The sequence below is a fragment of the Mirounga leonina genome, unplaced genomic scaffold (assembly GCF_011800145.1).
Source record: "Mirounga leonina isolate KUSES-001 unplaced genomic scaffold, KU_Mleo_1.0 Mir_151, whole genome shotgun sequence".
Lineage (NCBI taxonomy): Eukaryota > Metazoa > Chordata > Mammalia > Carnivora > Phocidae > Mirounga > Mirounga leonina.
Genome location: NW_023270377.1, coordinates 18,837,806 through 18,858,751, shown reverse-complemented (window position 1 = coordinate 18,858,751; position 20,946 = coordinate 18,837,806). Strand labels below are relative to the sequence as shown.

The following is a 20,946-nucleotide window of genomic DNA, read 5'->3' as shown; positions in this document are numbered from 1 at the left end:
GAATTTTTAGGCATGACACCAAAAGCAAAAGTCATAACAAAATAATAAATCAGACTGTATCAAAATTTTACACTTTCATGCTATAAAATGAAAGGACAACCCACTGAATGGGAAACAAAATAGCTCAAATCGTATCTGATAAGGGACTTGTATTGTGAACATATAAACAACATTACCAACTCAATAAAAAAGACAACCCAATTTTTTAAGTGGGCAAAGAATCTGAATAGACATTTCTCCAAAGAAGATATACAAATGACCAAAAAGCACATGAAAAGATGCTCAGCATCACTAGTCATCAGGGAAATCAAAGCAAAACCACAATGAGATGTCACTTCATTTTCACGAGGATGGCTATAATCAAAAAGTCGGAGAAGCAGCGACGAGGATGTGGAGAAATCATAACCTTCATCCATTGCTGGTGAGGATCTAAAATGGTGCAGTTCTGTTATGGGCTGGATTGTGTCCCTCTAAAAAGATATGTTGGGGTCCCAATCTCCAGTACCTGAGAACATGACTTTATGTGGAAGTAGGTTCTTTACAGAGATAATCAAGTTAGAATGAGGTTCTTGTTGTGGGCCTTAATCTAGCATGACTGGTGTCTTTGTAAAAATTTGGACACAGAGTCAGGCAGATACAGAGGGAAGATGATGCGAAGACATACAAGGAAAATACCATATGAAGACGGAGGACTGGGGAGATGCCTCTGTAAGACAAGAAGCGCCACAAATTGCTAGCAAACCCCCAGGCGCTAGAGAGAGGCAAGGAAGGATCTCCTCCACACCTTTCAGAGGAGCGTGGCTCACCAACATCTTGATTTTGGACTTCCAGCCTCCAGAACTATAAGACAATAAATTTCTGTTGTTAAAAGTCACGGGTATGTGGTACTTTGTTGCAGCAGACCTAGAAAACTAATATAAGCTACTCTGAAAAACAATCTAGCAGTTCCTCCAAAAGTTAAGCAGAATTACTGTAGGACCCTGCAATTCCACTCCTAGTGCATATACAGTTGGCCCTTGAATGAGGGGGTTAGGGGCACCAACACTCTGAGCAGTGAAAAGCACCATATAACTTTTGACTCCCCCAAAACTTAACTACTAATAACCTACTGTTGACTAGAAGCCTTACCAATAACATCAACAGTCAATTAACACATTTTTTAATTGAAATCGGCACATATTTTATATGGTATATGTATTACATACTGTAGTCTTACCATAAAGTAAGCTAGAGGAAAGAAAATGTTAGTAAAAACATCATAAGGAAGAGAAAATACATTTCCGGTACCATCCTGTAAAAATCTGTGTATAAAGTGGACCCGTGTGGTTCGCACCTGGGTTGTTCAAGGTTTGACTCTATCCCCAGAGAAATGAAAACATACGGTCACAGAAAGACTTGTACATGAATATTCATGACAGCATTATTCATAACCATCAAAAGGTGGGAACAACCCACATGCCCATCCATTGAGGAATGGATAAACAAAATGTGGTATACTCCCACGATGGAATAGTATTCAGCCATGGATGTGCCTTACAAACATTATGCTAAGTGAAAGAAGCCAATCATGAAAACCATATATTCTATTATTCCATTCATATGAAATTTCCAGAATAGGGAAATATGTAGAGACTGAAACTAAATTAGTGGTTGCTTAGGACTGGGGCAGGTGTGGGGGGAAAAGGATGGAGGAACTTTTTGACACCTTGATCTTGAAACATGGCATTATAGTTGGGTCATCAATCTCAGTGCTCACGAGAGCCCTACAAGATAGGTCTTACTATCATCCCCGTGGTATGGGTGAGGGAACTGGAGCTCAGAGAGGTTAAGGAACTTGCCCAAGGTCACATAACCAATTATGGATGCAATCAGGATTTAAACACAATACTCTGCCTCCAAGGCCAAAGAACAACCCATGCGTCCTGGGGCCATGAGCCTCCCCCAGTCCAGCTATACCCGGTAGCAGGAGAATACTCCAAGTTTCCAATACCTCGAGGGAAGGTTGCAGGTGTGTTTATGAGAAGGCGGGAAAAGCGGTGTGTCGTATGACTGAAAGGTGGGGGTTCATTATGGGATTTCCTTTCCTTTCAAGCTTAAAGGATGGGATTTAAACCCCTTTGGTACAAGGGAGGAGACAAAGTCATTGCTGGTGCTCGGGACAGGGAAGAGCCAGGGTCTGGGAAGAGGGTAGGAGAGAAAGAGAGAAGCAGGAGGTGAGTAGGAGCCGCCTGGAGGCTGAGGCGTGGGCAATTTGGCTGCCCAGCAGCTGCCTGGTACCTTCCTTTAATTTGCATCTGACCTGGAATGGAAATGAGCATTTTGCTGGAAGGAGCTGCTATTTTAAAACAAGGGGCAAATCAGAAGCGAGAAAAGTGTTTCTCAAAAATGTATTAGGGATTAGGGAAACGATGTGGGCTACACGGGTACTCCCTGGATCATCTTTGCAACTTTTCTGTAAATCTAAGACAACTCTAAAATGACAAATTTCCTTTAAAATAATAGATAAATAGATGATAGTTAACGAGCTAGATAAAATTCACCTGGAGGTTGTGGAATCGTATAGCAGGGGAGAGAGAAGAAACACAAAGCAGAAGACAATCTGCCGTGTATATACATACCATGTGTATACTGAAATAGAAGTGGAAGACACATCCTGGACCATCCACTTTAATCCTCAACAGGAGAGAAACAACTGGGGACAGATAAGGACCCCATGAGACATAGGGGTGGGGACTAAGGGAGGCTTGGAACTGCTTCCTTCAAGGGATTCGGAATGGGGAGCTGGAGGGTGGCATTTCCATCCACTGTGGTGTGTCTCCAGTGCCCAAATCAGCCCCGCTCTCAGTCTGTCTCACTCCCTTCTCTTCTCACCTGCTCCCCACCAATGGATCCCAGGGCAGTGCCAGAATCATGTAGAAAGCCACTGGCCCTTAGCCAAGTTGGTTACCCTCCCCAGGCCTCAGTTTTGGATCTATAAATTGGGGCTACCATGAGCCCAGCCCACCCCACAGAACCGAGGTGAATGAAGACATTTTGTATATCACAAAGTTCTGTGTAGATACAGATGACTGAAGATTCATAGCACATCTGTTCATAATAGCCCCAAACTGCAAATAACCCAAATGGCAATCAGCAGTGGGATGGATAAACAAATTGTGCTTTATTCATATGCTGGAATACAACATAGCAATCAAAAAGAATGAACTGCTGTAATATGCAAGGGCAGGGATGACTGTCCCAGACAGAATGTTGAGTGAAATAAGCCAGGCACAAGAGTAAACAGGGCTCCCTGGGTGGCAAAGTCAATTAAGCATCGACATTTGGTTTCAGCTCAGCTTCATGATCTCAAGGTCATGAGACGGAGCCCCACGTCAGGCTCTGCAATCAGCACAGCATCTGCTTAAGAGCCCCTCTCCCTTTCCTTCAGCCCCTCCCCGCTGCTCGCTTGTGCTCTCTCTGTAAAATAAATAAGTCATTTTAAAAAAAGAGTAAACATACTGTATGACTCAATTTATAAGAAGTTCAAAAAGAGGCAAAACTAATCTGTGATGGCAGAAGTAAGACTAGAAATTTCCTTTGGGGGATACTGACTTGGAGGGGCGCAAAAGGGCACTTCTGGGTGCTGGAAATGTTCTAGATCTTGATCTGGTTCATATACAGGTACAAACTTATTGATGTGTGTACTTGACAGTACGTGAGTTATACCCCCACTAGAAAATGTAAACGACTAAACTTATGTGGAGTGTGAGTCTCTGTCAGAAGGTCAGAGGGCTTTCTGGAAGGATATTATGAAATGATTTTGCTGCTCCCTCTCTCCTGCTCTCATGTCCTCCCTCACCCCACTCCACAGCCTCTCTCTAAATAGGAACCTCTTGTTCCTCAACATTCCTTTATTCCACTCCTTTACTTCTTCATCGGAACCCCTTCTATCAGTCAGGCACTATTCTAGAAACTGAGGGTGCAACCTCTCAGCCCTCCTTTGTGCAATAAACAGGTATTTTAACATCTACTCTGGGGCCCCTCCTCAACCAGTATGGAGCATTTTCTCTCCAGCAGGTCCCAGTGGCAAAGAACAGGGCATAGAATATCTAAGATCCTGTCCAGTCTCCACCTATGGTTCAAGAAAGGAGAAAGGTGCCTACTATGTGCTGGGGTGCATTTATTCCTCTACAACACAGGTCACATAGCTGGAAGGCAGCATGGGTAGAGGGGTATGTCTGATTCCTACATCTCCGCCCTTCCCACCCACTCCCACCACCCCCCGCCCAGGAGCAAGGTCAACCTCGCCCTCTCTCTGGGCATCTATGTAGCTGGCCTCCAAGGTGGCCACCCCATTGATTCTTGCCTCCAAGTATTCATGTCTTTATATAGGTCCCTCCCACAGTCAATGAGGATGACCTATACAACCAATAGGATATTGTAAACATAACAGTGTTTGTCTTCCAAGGCGAGGACATAAAAGACATTGTGGCTACCACCTTGCTCTCTCTTGAATCATCCACCCTAAGGAAGCCAGCCACCATGTTGTGAGGACACTCAAGCAGATCTATGGAGAGCACCATGTGGCAAGAAACTAGGACCTCCTTCCAACAGCCAGCACCAAGTTGCTAGCTACATGAATGAACCACCTTGGAAGCAGCTCCTCCAGCCCCAGTCAGGCCTTCAGATAACTACAGCCCCAGCTGACATCTTGACCGCCACCGCATGAGAGACCCCAGGCCAGAACCAGCCAGCCAAGCCACTCCCAAATTTCTGACCCATGGAAACTATATGAGATAATAAATGTTTGTTGCTGTTTTAAGCTACTAAATTTGGGGGTAGACTGTTACATCATATTGCTATATGTAAATAATATAGCCCCTCTCAGATCAGATCATGGGTTCATGCTGCAAGAACAGTCTGGAAGGTGGCATGTTAAGGTGTCCAGAACTATCCACTCACTAGAGGGATGATCAACGTGGGCTGAATCTGAGAGGACAGGAGAGAACACACATGCACAAGAAATCCCCAGTATGTGGGAAAAGAGCTGTGAAATAAGAAATCAAGCAAAGCAGAAATCTTGGCACCTTCTTCCCTAGAAATTTCTCACACACTCCATCTATCTCAGTAAGTGGAACCACGTGCACCCAGTGACTCTGGCCAAAAACCTGGGAGTCATCCTTGGGCCTATTCTCTCTCACACACCCAACATCTCATCCATCAGCCAAGTCCTGGGCTCTACCCCCATGATGTACCCCAGACCTGGCCCCTTCTCACTGCCTTTCCTGTGAGCACCATGGACTAAGCCACCAGCCTCCTTCACCTGGGCAACATCAGTAGCCTACTGGCCCATCTCCATAGCCTACCCTTGTGCCTGCTCAAGGCCAGAGTAGTCTTCTCAAAACAGATCAGATCATGTCCCATGTGCTCAAAACGCTCCAGGGCTCACCATTCTCCAGTGACATGGCCTTCTTTCAAGCATTTCATAAGCTCATCTCACCTGAGGGCCTTTGCACTTGCTCTTCCATCTTCCAGATCATCACGTAACATCAACATCTGGGTCTCACCTCATGCAATACTTCCTCTGAGAAGTTTTCCTGGGCCACGTTAGCCTAATCACTCTCTAACCCACTGCTTTAGCTCATTTCCTTCATAGCATGTTTACCTATTTATTGTCTGTCTCCCCCGGGAGAATGTCAATCCCATGAGGGCAAACGTCTTATCTGTCTTGTTTACCTAGAACACTGTCTGGCCCTTGGAAAGAGCTCAATAAGCATTTGTGTAATGAGCCCTGTCTAGAGGTAAGGGGATGGATGAGATGACCTCCAAGGTGATCTGGTTATAAAATCTAGAGGACAGAGCTCTGCTGTGTGGTGTGTCCTGGGGCTCACATTGCCCTTCCCAGCAGGAGGAAAAGACAGGGCAGTAGTAAGAGCTGTGGTTTTAGGGGAAAGACTTGCCAGCTGGGTGGAGCCCACACCACCAGTGGTCCCATTTCCTATAGAGGAAAATCCTCTAAAAAAGCTCCTTCTGTCTGTCTGGCCGTGCCCTGCCAGTCCACCTCTACCCTCTGGGTTGTCCTCCGGGGCTAGGCAAAGCAGGATTTTGCCACAGCCTGGTGGATTCTAGGCCCCCAGCATTTCTAAGAATTGCCAGGCAGGCTATGCCCCCAGAAGTCATCTCTTTGGCATCCCTCTGTCATCCCACAGAGGCTGTTATATAATAAGAAACCCTCTTGGGTCACACCTCCGGACCTCCCTCAGCCCCCATTCACCCAGACTTAGACCCTCCACGCCAGTATGTTCGTGCCCTTATCCTCTCTGAAGGCATCCGCTGCTGCAAGAGATGGAAAGCAAAAGGGGAGGGGTAGGCAAGGATTAAGGGACATCGGCAAGATGGGATATTTAGAAGGAAGCACAAAGGCCCAGGGACAAAGACAGGGTGAGGAATTAGACCAGGAGCCCTTGGGAAAGTCATTCACTCAGTGCCTCAGTTTCCTTATTCGTAAAACAATGGGATCTTTCAGCCTACTTTATGCTGTGATGGAATTAAAAGAATAAAATCAGATAATGCACTGAAGTGCTTTCTAAAGCCTGAAGCGCTGTACAAACATTCATTGTTACTACGAGAAGCAGGTGCAGAAAGGAAGAGAGGAAGGGAGTAGACAGAGAAGGAGCGAGAAGACGCCGCCTCTGGGGTTAAGGGTGGAGAAGCTCCGCTCTGGATGAAGAGAACAAGGAGGGAGATGGAGGGAGAAGCAGGAACTCACTCGCCCCCACCCCTCACTCCCACCTGAAGGAGACAAGGCTGAGAGAGCCGGAAAAGCAGAAGGTGATGGGAGGGGCAGCAGCTGTCCAGGTGTGCCCATTGTGAGCCAGGCCCTTTGCACCTCTGCTAGGAGGACACTCCTACCTGGAGTTTACCGATGGGGAGATGTCCCCAGCAAGGCTGCGTACTTGGCTTGAGCACGGTCACCCGGAGGAAGTGGATTCCCTCGCAGATCTGTCTGCTCCATGAGCACCTTCTCCAGAATAATACTTGGCTCTTGGAGCTACCAACTGATAATAACCAATCACTACGTTTTTGAGCACCTACCTATGTCAGGCACTGTACTGGGCACTTGCACACACATTTTCCCATTTCATCTTCATAACAACCTTTTCTTATTCCCATCCCCTTGAGGATGAAACGGAGGCTCAGAGAGGTTACATGACTTGCCCAAAGTCATTCAGCAAATAAAGCAGCAGAGCATGAGATGCACCAGATACTGGGCCTCCACTGTTCAGTGCATCCTTTTGAAACCTCCTCCCCTCTTCTTCCATTCACTGAACTCCTTCTGGAAAGATCACGTGTGAACAGCAAAGGTGGGGTGAGAGGGCGAGGAGAAGGTGAGCCATCATGGGGTGGGGGCACAGACTGACAGGTAAGGCAGGGCATTTCCACCTCCAGAGGGCTGAGCCCATCTGACAGAACAGCTCCCCTACCAAATAAGCCATCATAATCCAGTACTCCAAGAAGCTGGCTCCTGATCCATCACTCCTCTGTCCAGGCCTGAGAGGATGCTGCAGGACTCCAGCCAGCCCTGCCAACCAGGACCCAGCAGCCCCTCTGGCCTTCTTGCTCAGTTTTCCTCTCACCAAGACCAGCCCTGAAACACTGATGGGGAAACTGAGGACCAAAGTGCCACCTGGCCAATAAAGAGAGTGGGATGGTCCTGCAGGAGGTTCCATGCCCAGGGAATCCCTGACCTCCGACTTCATCCCCACTTCCCCACCTATCCCGTTTTCCCGCCCTCGGGCCCCTTCAGCCGTTGCCCCCATCCCAAGTTTTTCCAGACTGCCCAAATTGGGCCAACCAGGGCTCTGCGCGGCCCACGGGATAACTGAAATGCATCCCCCTCCTCCTCCATTCCCCCAACCAGCCCCCCTCCCCCAACTAAGGGAAATACCTTCAAAGACCCCTCCCTCGGAGCTCGGGTCCCCGCCTGCCAACTTCAGGAGCTGCCCAGACCCCGCGCCGCGGCCCCCCACCCCCGGCCCTCGCCTTCACCTTGACCCGAGCCCGCTCCCGGCCCCGAAGCTTTGCATAAACAAAGAGCGGGGCAGGGGACGACCCGGGCCCCGCCCCCGGCCCGCCGGCGCCCCCGCTCCCGTCCTGGACCCGAGCCGGTCGCGCCCCGAGCCCCCCGCGGAGCCAGCCGGCCCGCGGCCCCTTACCTTGGCCCGGCATTTCGGATGACAGGAAAAACTGCAGACTGCGAGAGGGCGACACAGAAAGAAAGTTTAGCCGCGAGGTATGGAATGGAAACTCGGGCGAAATCTCCTCCCACCCCCGCCCGCACTCCGCGCTCGGGAGGGAAGGAGGGAAGTAGGGAAGGAGGGAAGGAGGGACGGAGGAACGGAGGGAGGAGGGGGCGAAGGGGGGCGGCTGCCGCAGCTCCCCGGGGCCTGCGGGGCGGGAACGCCCGGGACTGGGGACCCGCGGGTCGGGGAGGCGCCGAGCCCTGATTGCCCGAGCCCCTGGGACGGGCGCGGGAAGGTGGGGGGGGCAGGGGGAGGGGCGGGGGGGACCGACTCCCCCGCTGGATCCTTGCCAGGGGCAGAGGGACCCAGGCCGCGTGGCAGCCGCGCCAAGGAATGGGGTGGGGGGGGCTTCTCCCCTTACATACACACCAGGCAGGCAGGCAGCCGGCACCCCAGGAACCATGATCACACTCCCTCTCCCCCAGAGAGAGACACACAGACCCGATTTACCGTCCAGGAGAGGGCCGGTACACACACACATACACATTTACACCCATACACACACACACTCGCCAATAACCACTATCCGCATTCACTCGGCCAGACAAGCACACATACACATATAAATACACACAGAGCCTCGCACACATTCACACTTATGCCCGAGGGAAACCTCTGACTCAGGGGCACCAACACACACACTTTCACAGGACACCCTCAGAGTACAGCCTGACACAGACGTTGGACACAGACACATGGATAGATGTTTACACAGGCTCACAAACTTCTTGTGCATCATTTGAAACTCACACACACACACACACACACACACACACACACACAGCAGACTTAAATCTGCCCTCCCACTACCAGAAGCTGGAATCAAATTTCCTATGGGGTTCCCTCAGTCTGGAATGTCCCAGCCCTGCCTGCCCCACCCCCAGGGCCCTCCACCCTGGGATTTGGTGGTCCCCTCCCACCAGGTCCCACAGATGCGGTGAGGGGGTCTACTGAGCTGAGCTTCTGCACTGACTTGACCTTGTTAGCTGCTGAGACAGGTGGGTTAGGGGCACTGGTTAGAGAACAGGGGTCAGGGAGGCAGGGGAGAGCTGCCCCAACCCCAAAGCCTTGGCAAGCCACAGCCCTGGGCCACAGCCAGCTGCACTGGCCTCTTGGATCTACAGTTCATCCAACCCCTTTCTGGCTTTGAGTCAACCTGATTCTCAGCAGAATGCAAAAGGGGAGACTGAGGCGCAGATGAAGGCCCAGAGCTGCAAAAGAGGGCTCTCCATACTAAGGCTTCTGATTGGTCTGTAGGAATGGAAGTCTGGGTTGCGACCTTGGCCATCGGCCCTGCCTGGGACCTTGTTCTCCCAGAACCTTGTCCTGGCCCCAGCTCAGACCTGTGACTCAGCTGTTGCTAAGCAAGGCTTTTCTGACCCCACCAGCCACCCAGGCCAGCTCAGGGACTTCTCCACCCCTGGCCACACCAAGACATACCCACCCCTGACCACTCGAGTCAAGTCATGCCCATCTGTCTAGACTTTCTGCTTCTCTCTCACCCCACCCCGCCCCCACTACCCCAGGATGGCAACTCCCCTCCAGACACCCCAACCCCACCCCCATGCCTTCTTTCCTGGCCTTGGAATGTGGAATTGAGAAAGCTTCAGGCCATGTGGCCTGAGCTTGGAAGGCCATTCCAGCCAGGCAGGCGTCCCACTGTGCCACTACCTCCAAACAGAAGGACCTTTCCCCTTCCTCTGCTAATCAAATCCCAAGCCTTCAGGAGCAAGTCCCGGGCCTCTCCTCTGGAGGCTTCCCTCACTGTTCCCTACCTCCTCGCAGGTATCACCGCACAGAGCACATTTCCCCCACCACCTTGGTCCCTACAGCTATGGGCTCCTTCAAAGGAAGGACCTCTCTCTCCTTCTCTCTCTCTCTTTCTCTCACTACACAATACCTGGTACCTGGTACATACAGTAGAAGCTTAATAAATGATTGAGGAGTTGGACCTGACTGAAGATCTCCCCTGGAGTTTATGTGTACCCCCCATTTAATCATTCCCACCCCACTCTCAGCCTTTCCCTGAGCCATACCCTGCCCCCAACATTTCATAATCCATCAAAAAGGCATTCCCTAAGTGTCCACTCTGGGCCTCCCAACCCCAGTCAAGATACCAACAGCACAATGACAGCCAGGACCCCATCTCCCTCAAGTATCGTACTGCATACTTCTGACAGGTCACAGAATGCACCAAATCCTTTCCTACCTCAGGGCCTTTGCACTTGCTGTTCTGGCTGCCTGGACCATTCTCCCTCACCCTAGCTGTCCATTGCTCACCAAGCCAAATCCTTCTACTACTAGAATCCACTGAAAGCCATCTATCTCCTCAAAGAGGCTTTTCCTGACCACCCAAATGACATTAGGCACCTCCAATATTCTTTCTCAGCAGCACCCTGATAATTTCCTTCTTAATACAGTTCGCAGTCTGAAGTCAACATGGGTAATTCCTGCTCACTTATGAATAGTATATCTCCCTACACTAGACCCATGAAGGCAGGGAGCATGCCTGTCTCATTCACACAAATCCCCAGTAGTGAGAACAGTTTCTGATCCAGACCTCCAACACCAAACAGCAGCTTTGTGCAAATTAGAAAATGTCTTACCCTTTGGGCAGACCAGCCCCTTGGCCACACAGCTGAATACAGCGTCTTTGTGGAAATGGCAAGAAGGTGCCCTTTCTCCAGGCGGACCCAGCTCTGTACCTGGGTGCATGGTTTGGAGAGCAAAGCGTGGCTGCTTCCAGTGCTCTCTCGGGGAGGCGCCCTTGGCAGCAAACGGCCTGCCTGACCATACAGGGCAGCCCTGCCCGTCACACAGTGGGCAGACATCCAACAAATGCCCCTGGATGGAGGGCATTGGCAACAGCAATACAGCGAGCTGAGGGCTCCGTGTGTGCTGGAATGCTGAGCGTGCCCTTGAGAGCTCTCCAGTGGGGAGCAGACGAAGCCGGTCCCTGGCCCCCAGCCCAGAAGACAAAAGCTCGGCAAAGTCCACTCAAGTGGCAGGTTCCCAGCAGCTCCGCTGGTGGATTGTTACACCTTAGGAGCACCTGCGCCCAGCCCCAGGGAGGCCCTCTTGCGCTGAGGGCCCCATCCCTCCAGGGATGGGGCCCTCACAGTCTGGCCACCCTTCTCCAGTCTCCCCCAGGGGGCAGTATTTCCTACTCTAACTGGCCGGCCCCCTACTGTCATGTGAAACTTGGGCATGCCACTCTGCAGGCTTCCCACTTCCCAGATGCATGGCACGTTCAAATGTGCTCCAGAAAGGGGAACTGTGGCAGCCAATGTTTCCTGCCTCCTGGATGCACACCTTCCTGTCATCCATTCCCACGGTGAATAGGGCTGGCTTACGTGGCCCACTGAATATTGTAGAACTGCTGGTGTGTGACTCCTGAGACTCAGTCATCAAAGGCATTGTGGCTTCAGCCCCCAGTCTCTTGGATCACTGGCTCTGGGGGAAGCCAGTTACCACGTCGTGAGGACACCCAAGCAGCGCTATAGAGAGGGCCATGTGACGAATAGCTGAGGCCCCCTGCCACCAGCCAGCACCAACTTGGCAGATGCATGACCGAACCACCTTGCAAGTGGATCCTCCGGTCCCTGTCAGGCCCTCTGATGACGATGACCCCAGCTGACGTCTTCACTACGACTCACGGGAAACCCGGGGTCCAAACCACCCAGTGAAGCCACACGTGAAACACTGACCCTCAGAAACAACATGAGATCATAATTTCATATCTGTTGTAAATTGCTAAGTTTGGGGACAAATTTGTTATGTAGCTACAGATAACCAACACAGAAACCAGAGCCCAGGATCCCACAGAAAGCAAGAGGCTAAAGGCTGATGCTGGGCGCTGAGGCCAGAGGCCATCTCCTCGGTCCTTCCTTGCTCCCTGGGTACAGGCATGCTCATCTCTGAAATTCCTTCTTCCCTTTCCTTCCCCTACCAAGCAATTAGTCATCCTGTCCCAGAAAGTAACTCCAAAGAGGCTGTCAAATCTCCCCCTTCCTGCCAGCCCCCCACCACTGCACCAGTTCAGACCAATTATCCTTCCCTGGGCCCTGTCTCCCCTCCAGCCTTGCTCCCCCTTTAATTCAGAGCCACAGACCATTCTCAAGTGCAAACTGATCACATTACACTCCTGCTTAGAACTGTCTTGTCCAACTCCTCAGCACGCTTACAAGGCCCTGCTTGGCCTGGTCTTGCCCCCACCTCCAGCCACTGCCCCAAAAGAGATCTGCCACACTGAACTCCCCAAAAGGACATTGAATCTGGTAGGTCTGAAATGGTGAACTCATATACATCCTCCAAGGCCCATTTCAAAATGCCCCTCCCTGAATAATCAGGCATTCAAAGATGATCACTCCCTGCTCTGTGCTCCCACTGAGGTCCTGTTCAACCTGGCATCTTTGTATCCTGCCCCTTCTCCAGGCACAGGGTCTGACTTACAGATGGGGCTGAACAAATGTGGCATAAATTTAAAACTGGAAGAATTCTTCCCAGCCTAAACCACTGGGACCGCAGCTGATGTTCTGGGGCAATGGAAAGGACACAAGAGAGGGTGGGTGAGCTCCACTTTTCAGCCCCAGCCCCTGCTGGGAGAGGGCCAATGTGGACCATGGTCAGTGCCTTCTGAGTGCCTCAGTACAAACACCACCTATTACCCAGCCTGGTCCTGCTCTCCATCTACCCGCTTACCTCCCTGGCCACACGGAGACTGGCTCTCAGCTCAGATGCCGGTCATGCTCTGTGATCCGGGACCAGTTATGTAGCCACTCTGAGCCTCCATTTCCTCATCTATAAAATGGGCGCAATAGTAACACCTCCTTCCCAGGGTTGTGAGAGTTGACTGACTTCATATATGTGGCTGGCCCTGAGCATGCTCTGTAGAAAGCTGTAGCTGGTATCAGCATCGTCTGATTCTGTATTACTGGTATTCTACCGGAGAACCCCCATCTCCTGGTCAGGAGACCGGGTTCTAGTCCTGAGTGCCATCATACAGCTGTGTGACCTGAAGCAAGTCGTTCCCACTCTCTGCTCCCCATCACGCCCCACTGACTCACTCATTTGCCTGCATCAGCCCTGAGCCCCGGAACAGATGGTCCTCAAGCCCTCTCCCGGCTGTGAGAGCCTGTGGCACCCCACTGGTCTCTCCACCAGTCACCACCTGCCTCTTCCTCCCTCCGACAAAGAAAGGAGGGGAGGCCCAGGTTCCAACCTTGAACGCATCCTGGACACTGGGGGGGGAAACACCCAGCCTGCGGTTGACAGGGATGTCCACTCCACAAGGTACAGCTCCTCATCATGGGGGGACATGGGCAGGAAAACATCAGCCGTCCCATCCTCCTGGGCTGTGCGCTTGAGTCCTCCCCAGACACACATCCCAGGATCCACCCCACCTGAGCGGACCGTGGCCTGCCCCAGCTCCCGCAGAAGGCAGTGGCCTCGTAAGCCAGTGACCCTGCAAGATGAAGCCCCCCTGGGGAGGGACCCTGCCAAACCAAAGCTCAATGGAGCCCCAGGAGCCTCATCTCTGCCCATGGGTGTCAACATGGCCCCCCACCCAGCAGGGCCCAGCCCGTGGTGGAGCTAAGAACCCCATAGTGTGGCGGGGTCCATAGATTACCTGCTGGGGTAGAAAACTGCACCCCCAACCCCAGCCCTGAGCCAGCTCCCGCCTCATTGGGCTGCTGGGATTCTATCCTGAGGTGGCTTCCTGCCCTCCCGGGAACACAGGAAGCTAACATTGTTGGGATCTAAATGGCCTTTTCCTCCTGGCCTCGGCTCGGAAAATGAGCACATAGCCTCAGTGTGCACCTGACCCCAGCAGGAACCGCCCACACCCGCAGTGGGCCTCAGCTCCTCTCCCCAGCTGGCAGACAGACTGGCCCAGCCACCCACCTGCCCGCACCACCTCATGGCCCTTCCCTGCCCTGCTTATCTCCATGGCCTGGCTTGGAGGTGTGTGATGGTTTATATTATGTGTCAGCTCAGGTAGACTATCTATCATACCCAGATAGTTGTTCAACATGATTCTAGATGTTTCTGTGAAGGGGTTTTGGGGGATAAGATTAACATTTAAATCAACAGACTTGAGTAAAGCACGTTAACTTCCATAATGTGGGTGGGCCTCATCCAATCAGTTGAAGGCCTGAATAAAACAAAGACTGATCTCCCCAAGCAAGAAGGGACTCTGCCAGCAGACTGGTTTTGAACTTGAACTGCAACTCTTCCCTGGGTCTGCAGCCTGACAACAGATTTTGGACTTGCCAAACCTCTATAATTGTATGAGCCAATTCCTTAAAATAAATTATCTATCCATTCATCAACTACCTACCAACCTATCTATCCATCCATCCATACATCCTGTTGGTTCTGTTTCTCTGGGGTACCTCAAGTAACACAAGGTAACTCAGGGGATGGCCCGGGGTTGTGGGCGCTGTGTGGCTCTGAAGTTCAAGCAAGAGGAAACCTTCTAGATGTTCCTATCCAATGGTTTTCAAACTTTCATGCAGATGGACTCTTATGTGGAACCTCAGTGATCTTGGTTAACTTTTACTAAAAGCTTGTTCTACGCCCTTTATGTATACATATTATCTCATTTAACCCCCAAAGAAACCTGAGGAGGGAGGTGTGCTATGTGTCTCATTTTAAAGGAAAGGTGCCTGAGGCTCGTACAGGCGACACACTCTGCTCAAGTTCTTACTAGTAAGGGGCAGAGCTGGGATAGAAATCTGGAACGTCGGGGCTAAGTGCAAGACCACCATCCACCCTACCTCCTGATATATTTAACTCCTAAAACCAGAACTGTTCTGATTAAAGTGGGCAAGGCTTCCAGCGTCCCAACCCCTCAAGCATTTCCCCTTAGGTTTCTTCTTTTTCCTACCTTCTCAGGCCCCTGTATCACCTCCAGAAAAACCTTACAGTTCCTCTGGATGACAGTTTAGAGCCTCTGATCTTAGTCCAATCCGTCCTTTAGAGAAATGGGAAAGCCAGGCTCAGAGAGGTTAAGTTTCTCACCCAAGCTCACACAGCTGGGCCATGGCAAGCCAGCACTAGAACGTAGGGTCTTCCCACTCTACTAGGCTGACTCCAAAAAGGTCCTCAGACAGAGGGTAGAAGCTGGGATCCCCAGTGAAGTAACAGAGGACAAAGAGCTCCCTGAAACAAGGTTTCCCCAGATTCAACCAGTAAGGGCTTCTGGGTAGTTTTGTCCCATTGAGAGCCTAATTCTCTTTCCCAAGTGCATCCCACTCTGGGGAAACTGCAGGCGACCTCCCTACCCTCCAGGCTGATCAGAGGCATTGAGAAGGGAAGTAGTCTAAGCCTAGCCCCCAAATCCAGACCCAGATGGCAGCCCTCGGGCTCTTGATCTGGCATTCTGGTTTCTTCCCTCGGGTTTCAGTGTAGCAGAAGGCTAGGGCCCTTTGGCGAAGTTCTAGACTCCCTAGAGCTCCACCCGAAGAATCTGTGGGAAACCCACTGTTTGAACGAAGGAACTCTTACACACCCCTCAAGACCCAGACTACATATGCCTTCCCTGATGAAGCCTGACAGGAAAATCTCTGCTCAGTCAGAGATGACCTTTCACACACACCTCTGTGTCAGCTTTGCCACCATGTTCTATGACTGTCTGATGGTATGTCTGTCTTCCCAGGTCAGGGGCTGGATCTTGGCAGCAGTACCTGGCACCGCATCCAGCCCAGAGGGGGCTCAGTTCACGATCATCAGATGGATGCACGTGTGTATGCAGGAGGTGAAGGGGCAGCCTCCACTGGTCGAGTTATCAAGCCTTTACAGATTCCAACAAGGGAGTTTTCCAGACCCCCCCCCCCCCGCACCCACGTCTGGGCCTCAGTGAGCATTCCTGGTCCAGCCCCTCCTCCATAGTTGAGAAAACTGAGTCCTGAGCGGAGATATGATTTATCTGAGGTCACACAGCCTGTGGGTGGCAGGGCCAGAGATAGGACCCCTAACAAAGGCCCGGGGCCTCCTCTCCCCCCACTGTCTCATCCGTCCGTCTCCCCCACACGGAGCCTTAGTCCCTAACACTAGTGTTTGTGTTATAGCCACACACAGAAACTCCGTGTTCCTCACAGTCACCACCCCCCCCAGGGACGCAGGACAGGGTTTATTGTTAACTGCATGGGGCACAGGAGGAGACAGGCTCAGCGAAGGAGAAGACTGGTAGCTGTCTCACAGGACCTCTTGGCCTGTTTATCAGTCACACTTACACCTGAATGTCCCGCCACCTTAGTTCATTGTCTGCACGGTCCATCTATGAGTCTCCCAGACCAGGCCCTGGGCTCTTTGACTCTTCTCCCCACCCCTGTCTCCCACCCTGCCCCTCCAGCCACATTACATTAAACAGTGAAATGCGGGAAGGCGGGGAGCAGAAAATTGTCCGAGCTACAGAGCAGGTCAGACGGAGGGAGAAAGACAAGTGGCCCAGTTTCTCTAGATCTAGGAAAGTGTCCTCACCGCCCCTGCCTGCAGGAATTCCCTCAGCACTGCAAGCCCCGTGGAGACTGAATTCACAGCCTTGATGTTCCATACACCCTGCCCCCCTACCCCCCAGCCACAAATCCAGAGGGTATCCATGCTGTAACCCCAGACTTGAAGCCTGTTAAAGGAACCAGAGAGCACAGCAAACCCTGGGCTTGGCGAACAAAATATGACCTGGATTTTAGTCCACAATCACCCCCTTCACCAGGGAGCAATAACCCATACCTGGTGGCCCTGGATGGATGGATGGATGGATGGATGGATGGATGGATGGATGGATAAGGGCATTTTTCCATCTCTTGTCACCTCCTGGTTCCAAAGCACAGAGAGTTGGCTCATTGCTGCATCTCCCACCAGTAAGCCCAGTGGCCCCAACCCTGACCTCAGGCCTGGTGACCCCGACGATCTTGCTGAGAAGGCACACCATAGCCTATAGAGCTGGGAGTCTTCAATCCTCCCTTGCTGCCCCCCTCCACCCACCCCAGCCCTTCCATGGCCCAGTCCTGACACCTAGTGGTGCCTTTGGACTTCAGTCCTGGCTTTCTTCCCACTTCTCAATAATTCATTCAGAGCTGCCAAACCAGCCCGACAGCCCACTGGCCACATGACCTCCACTCTGGTTCACACCGGCAGGGCCAGGCTCTGAACCAGGGAAAACCCGTGTCTCACCTTGGGAGCCTTCCATTCCCAGGAGGTCACATCCCCTCCTCAACCCAGGCCCTCAAGCCAGGTCAACTGGGGAACCCAGGACCACAGACCATCACAGAACATGTGGCCAAAGATGTGCCCAAGGTCACACAGTGAGTGCTGGGACTTCCTTCTACCCCACCCCTGTGCTGCCTCTGGTGGTTACTGGGGTGAAGGGAAGGCACACTGGGGAAGGAAGGGAGGCACTGGGGGAAGACTCAGGGGCTAACTTCAGCAGGTTCATGGGGCAGGGGCAGGTGGGGCGGTGACCCTGCGCCCAGCAATTCGGGCCTGACTCCTCCCAGCTCTCACCCTGACCCACCACCCGTCCCAGCCAGACCTCTTGGGAGGAGCGTGACACCATGCGGCGGATATGGGTACTGCAGAAGTCCCTGTTGGCCGCCTAAACTCCGTCTGGGTATCCCAGCTCTTCAGTGAAGGACAATTAACCTCTACCCTTTGTCCAGAGCAGGACGTGCCTAGAATATCCTCCACACGCACATTCGACACACTCACACGCTCCCATCCACACCCACTCCCCACTCCATCATGCCGCTGAAAGTCCTTGTCTAGGAAGACTTCCCTCCCCCAGAGAGCACACCCCCTGACAGCCCCACTGGGACCCAGCCAGCTGTGTGCCTTAGCAAGAGTCTTAACGACTCTGCGCCCCAGTTTCCTCCTTTCCTCCTCTGTAAAGCGAGGGTGACACAGGCCGCCCCCCCCCCCCCCGCCATGCTGTGAGCACTGCAGGAGAGCCATGTGAGTGCTTTGATGATTACTCCCTAGGCTGTCTTCCCAGACCCACTGAGACTTCGGCAGGGGAGAGGGGAGGAGAGTGAAGTCCAGGTAGAGCCACGTGAGCCAAGGCCCAGGGCAACAGAGAGCCCAGCCCCTTTGGCATGTTTGACACGCTTGGCCTACTCGAGAGCCGAGCCGGGTGCAGCCGGGCTGAGTATGGACTTGGGGGACAGCGGTAGATGGGTCAGAGAGCTGGCAAGGGGTGGAGGCTGGGCCTCGCAGCCACAGGAAGGGGCGGTGCTCTGTCTTGAGGGCAGGGGCACTCCCAAGGCTGTACCCAGGGAATGGCCGAACTAGGTGTGCATGGAGTCCCGCTGGGAGCTGGTGAGACGGTGGATCGGAGGGGGTGGGTCAGGAGGAAAAGGATCTACAGTCAGCCCTCCAGGCAAGAGGACCCAGCAGCCTGAATAGGCTGTGGAGAAGCTCAGGGACTCAAACTATATTGGGGGGCCCTGGCGATTGACGGGACGTGGCGGGGGAGAGGAAGGCATCTGGTGGGACAGCTGGGTGGGGAGATGATGTCAGCCACCAAGATTAGGCGCAGGGGCCTCCTGCTGATTTTACTGTGTGACCTGGGCCAAGACACCGACTTCTCTGGCATCAGGGACAGCCGAACCCCAGGCCGGGTGAGAAGCACACGAGAATAGTGATTGAAAAAGCCCAGCAGCCGCCAGGCCCTCCCTCCAGTCTGACCTGGGGCCTCTTAAACTCACCCCTAAATGTGGTGTCTTTCCCAGTGCCAGTCACACGCCACCCACACACCTTCCGCGTGCCCTCCACATGCCAATCACAGGACCTCCACATGTCATCCACGTGACCGCCACACAGCACCCACTCACCTTCCACATGCCCCATCCACATGCCAACTACATGACATCCACGGGCCAGCACGCCCCACTCATGCACCCTCCACACGCCACACACACACTCAGTACATGCCAACCACAGACCATCCACACACCACAAACCACTAGCCGTACACCTTCCACATGCCATCCGCATGCCTTCTTCATATCATCCACACACAAGCTACATGCCATCTCCATGCCACCCACCACCTGTCATCATGTACCATCCATACACACCCACGAGCTTGCCATCTGGTGTGCTCAGCATCGACCCCCACGTGAGAACCTGGCCCCAGGCCAGGACCCCAAGGACATCCGCCCAGGTCCCAGGCCACCTCCTTCCCACCATGACGTGCTCCCCATCTCCCGTAGCCTGACCATCTACTCACCTTTGCAGGTGCAACCCTCCCGGGTGATGACCTGATGGCAGATACCACAGGGCTTCACCTTCTTGAAGGTCTTCACCTTGAAGTGGTGAGTCTTGGGGGCCTCCAGATCCTCTGGCTGTTGGGGGCAGAGGCACAGTGATCAGGCCTGGGCAGAAGGCTGGGGAAGGAGCTGGGGGGACTCGGGGAGAAGTGGGCCAGGACTGGGGAAAACGAGAGGTGAGAGCCCCTTCAGGGGTGACAGGCCTGAGCCCCCATTTCTGGGAGGAGGTGCCCCAGGAAAGAGAGCTGAGTGTGACCCAGACTCTGACACTTAGGTGGGTCAGCACACTGGGACACTGATTTTAAATGGCTTACTCAATAACAATTTTACACACATACACCATGTTACCACACCCCAGAGGGCTCTCCCATGGCCATCCCAGTCAATATCCCCCTAAGGTAAATACTATTGTGACTTTTTTTTTTTTTTAAGATTTTATTTATTTATTTTATTTATGGGGGTTTCGAGAGGGGGAGGGGCAAAGGGAGAGAAAGAGAGAGAGAGAATCCCAAGCAGACCGCGCTGAGCACAGAGCTCGATGCAGGGCTCAATCTCAATCCCTGGGCCGAAATCAAAAGTTAGACACGGGGCGCCTGGGTGGGCTCAGTCGGTTAAGCATCTGCCTTCAGCTCAGGTCATAATCTCGGGGTCCTGGGATCGAGCCCCACATCGGGCTCTCTGCTGAGCAGGGAGTCTGCTCCTCCTTCTCATTCTCCCTCTGTGCTCTCTCTCTCTCTCTCTCTCTCTCAAATAAATAAATAAAATCTCTTTAAAAAAAAAAAAGGCAAATGCTTAACCAACTGAGCCACCCAGGCACCCCAATACTATTGTGACTTCTATCAGCAAAGATTCGTCTTGCCAGAGTCTGAAATTTCACTGAGCAGGCTGTACCCCTGCGTCCGGCTTCTGTCGCCCGGGGTTCATCCGTGGGATTCATCCACACGGCTGCCCGGAGAGCTGCTCTTTCTTTTCGCTGCGTGTGGTAGCCCATGTGTGAAAGTAGCTGCTTCCTTTATCCGTTCTACTGGTGATAGTCCTTAGCCTTTTTACCCACGTGCCCCCCATTCCCCCTCACCCCCTCGCTACCACCTCCAGCCCCAGCCCAGAAGCCTTCTGCCATTTTATTTTTATTTTATTTATTAATATAAATATTAGTATTTATAAATAAATATTTATTTATTTACAATGACATCACTTTGCATTATGAAAATATTGGTCTGTTAAATCTCCTTTTTAAAACTATGGGGCGCCTGGGTGGCTCAGTCGTTAAGCGTCTGCCTTCAGCTCAGGTCATGATCCTGGGGTCCTGGGTTCGAGCCCCGCATCGGGCTCCCTGCTCAGCGGGGAGCCTGCTTCTCCCTCTCCCTCTGCTGTTCCCCCTGCTTGTGTTCCCT

At 52.5% G+C, this 20,946-nt stretch overlaps 1 protein-coding gene across 6 annotated transcripts in view; it reads right to left on the bottom strand.

Moving 5' to 3' along the window:
- TNS1 (tensin 1) overlaps positions 1 to 20,946 on the bottom strand; it is a 194,019-nt gene that overhangs the window by 161,952 nt on the left and 11,121 nt on the right. For 3 of the 6 annotated variants that reach the window (XM_035007167.1, XM_035007164.1, XM_035007165.1), the window contains 2 exons: positions 19,513 to 19,627; positions 8,196 to 8,233 (listed from right to left, as the gene is read on the bottom strand). In XM_035007167.1, the coding sequence (XP_034863058.1) occupies positions 8,196 to 8,233; positions 19,513 to 19,627 (153 nt within the window). Of the gene's footprint in view, positions 1 to 8,195; positions 8,234 to 8,651; positions 9,062 to 19,512; positions 19,628 to 20,946 lie in introns of those variants that run through there. The other 3 variants (XM_035007166.1, XM_035007169.1, XM_035007168.1) reach the window with 2 other exon arrangements.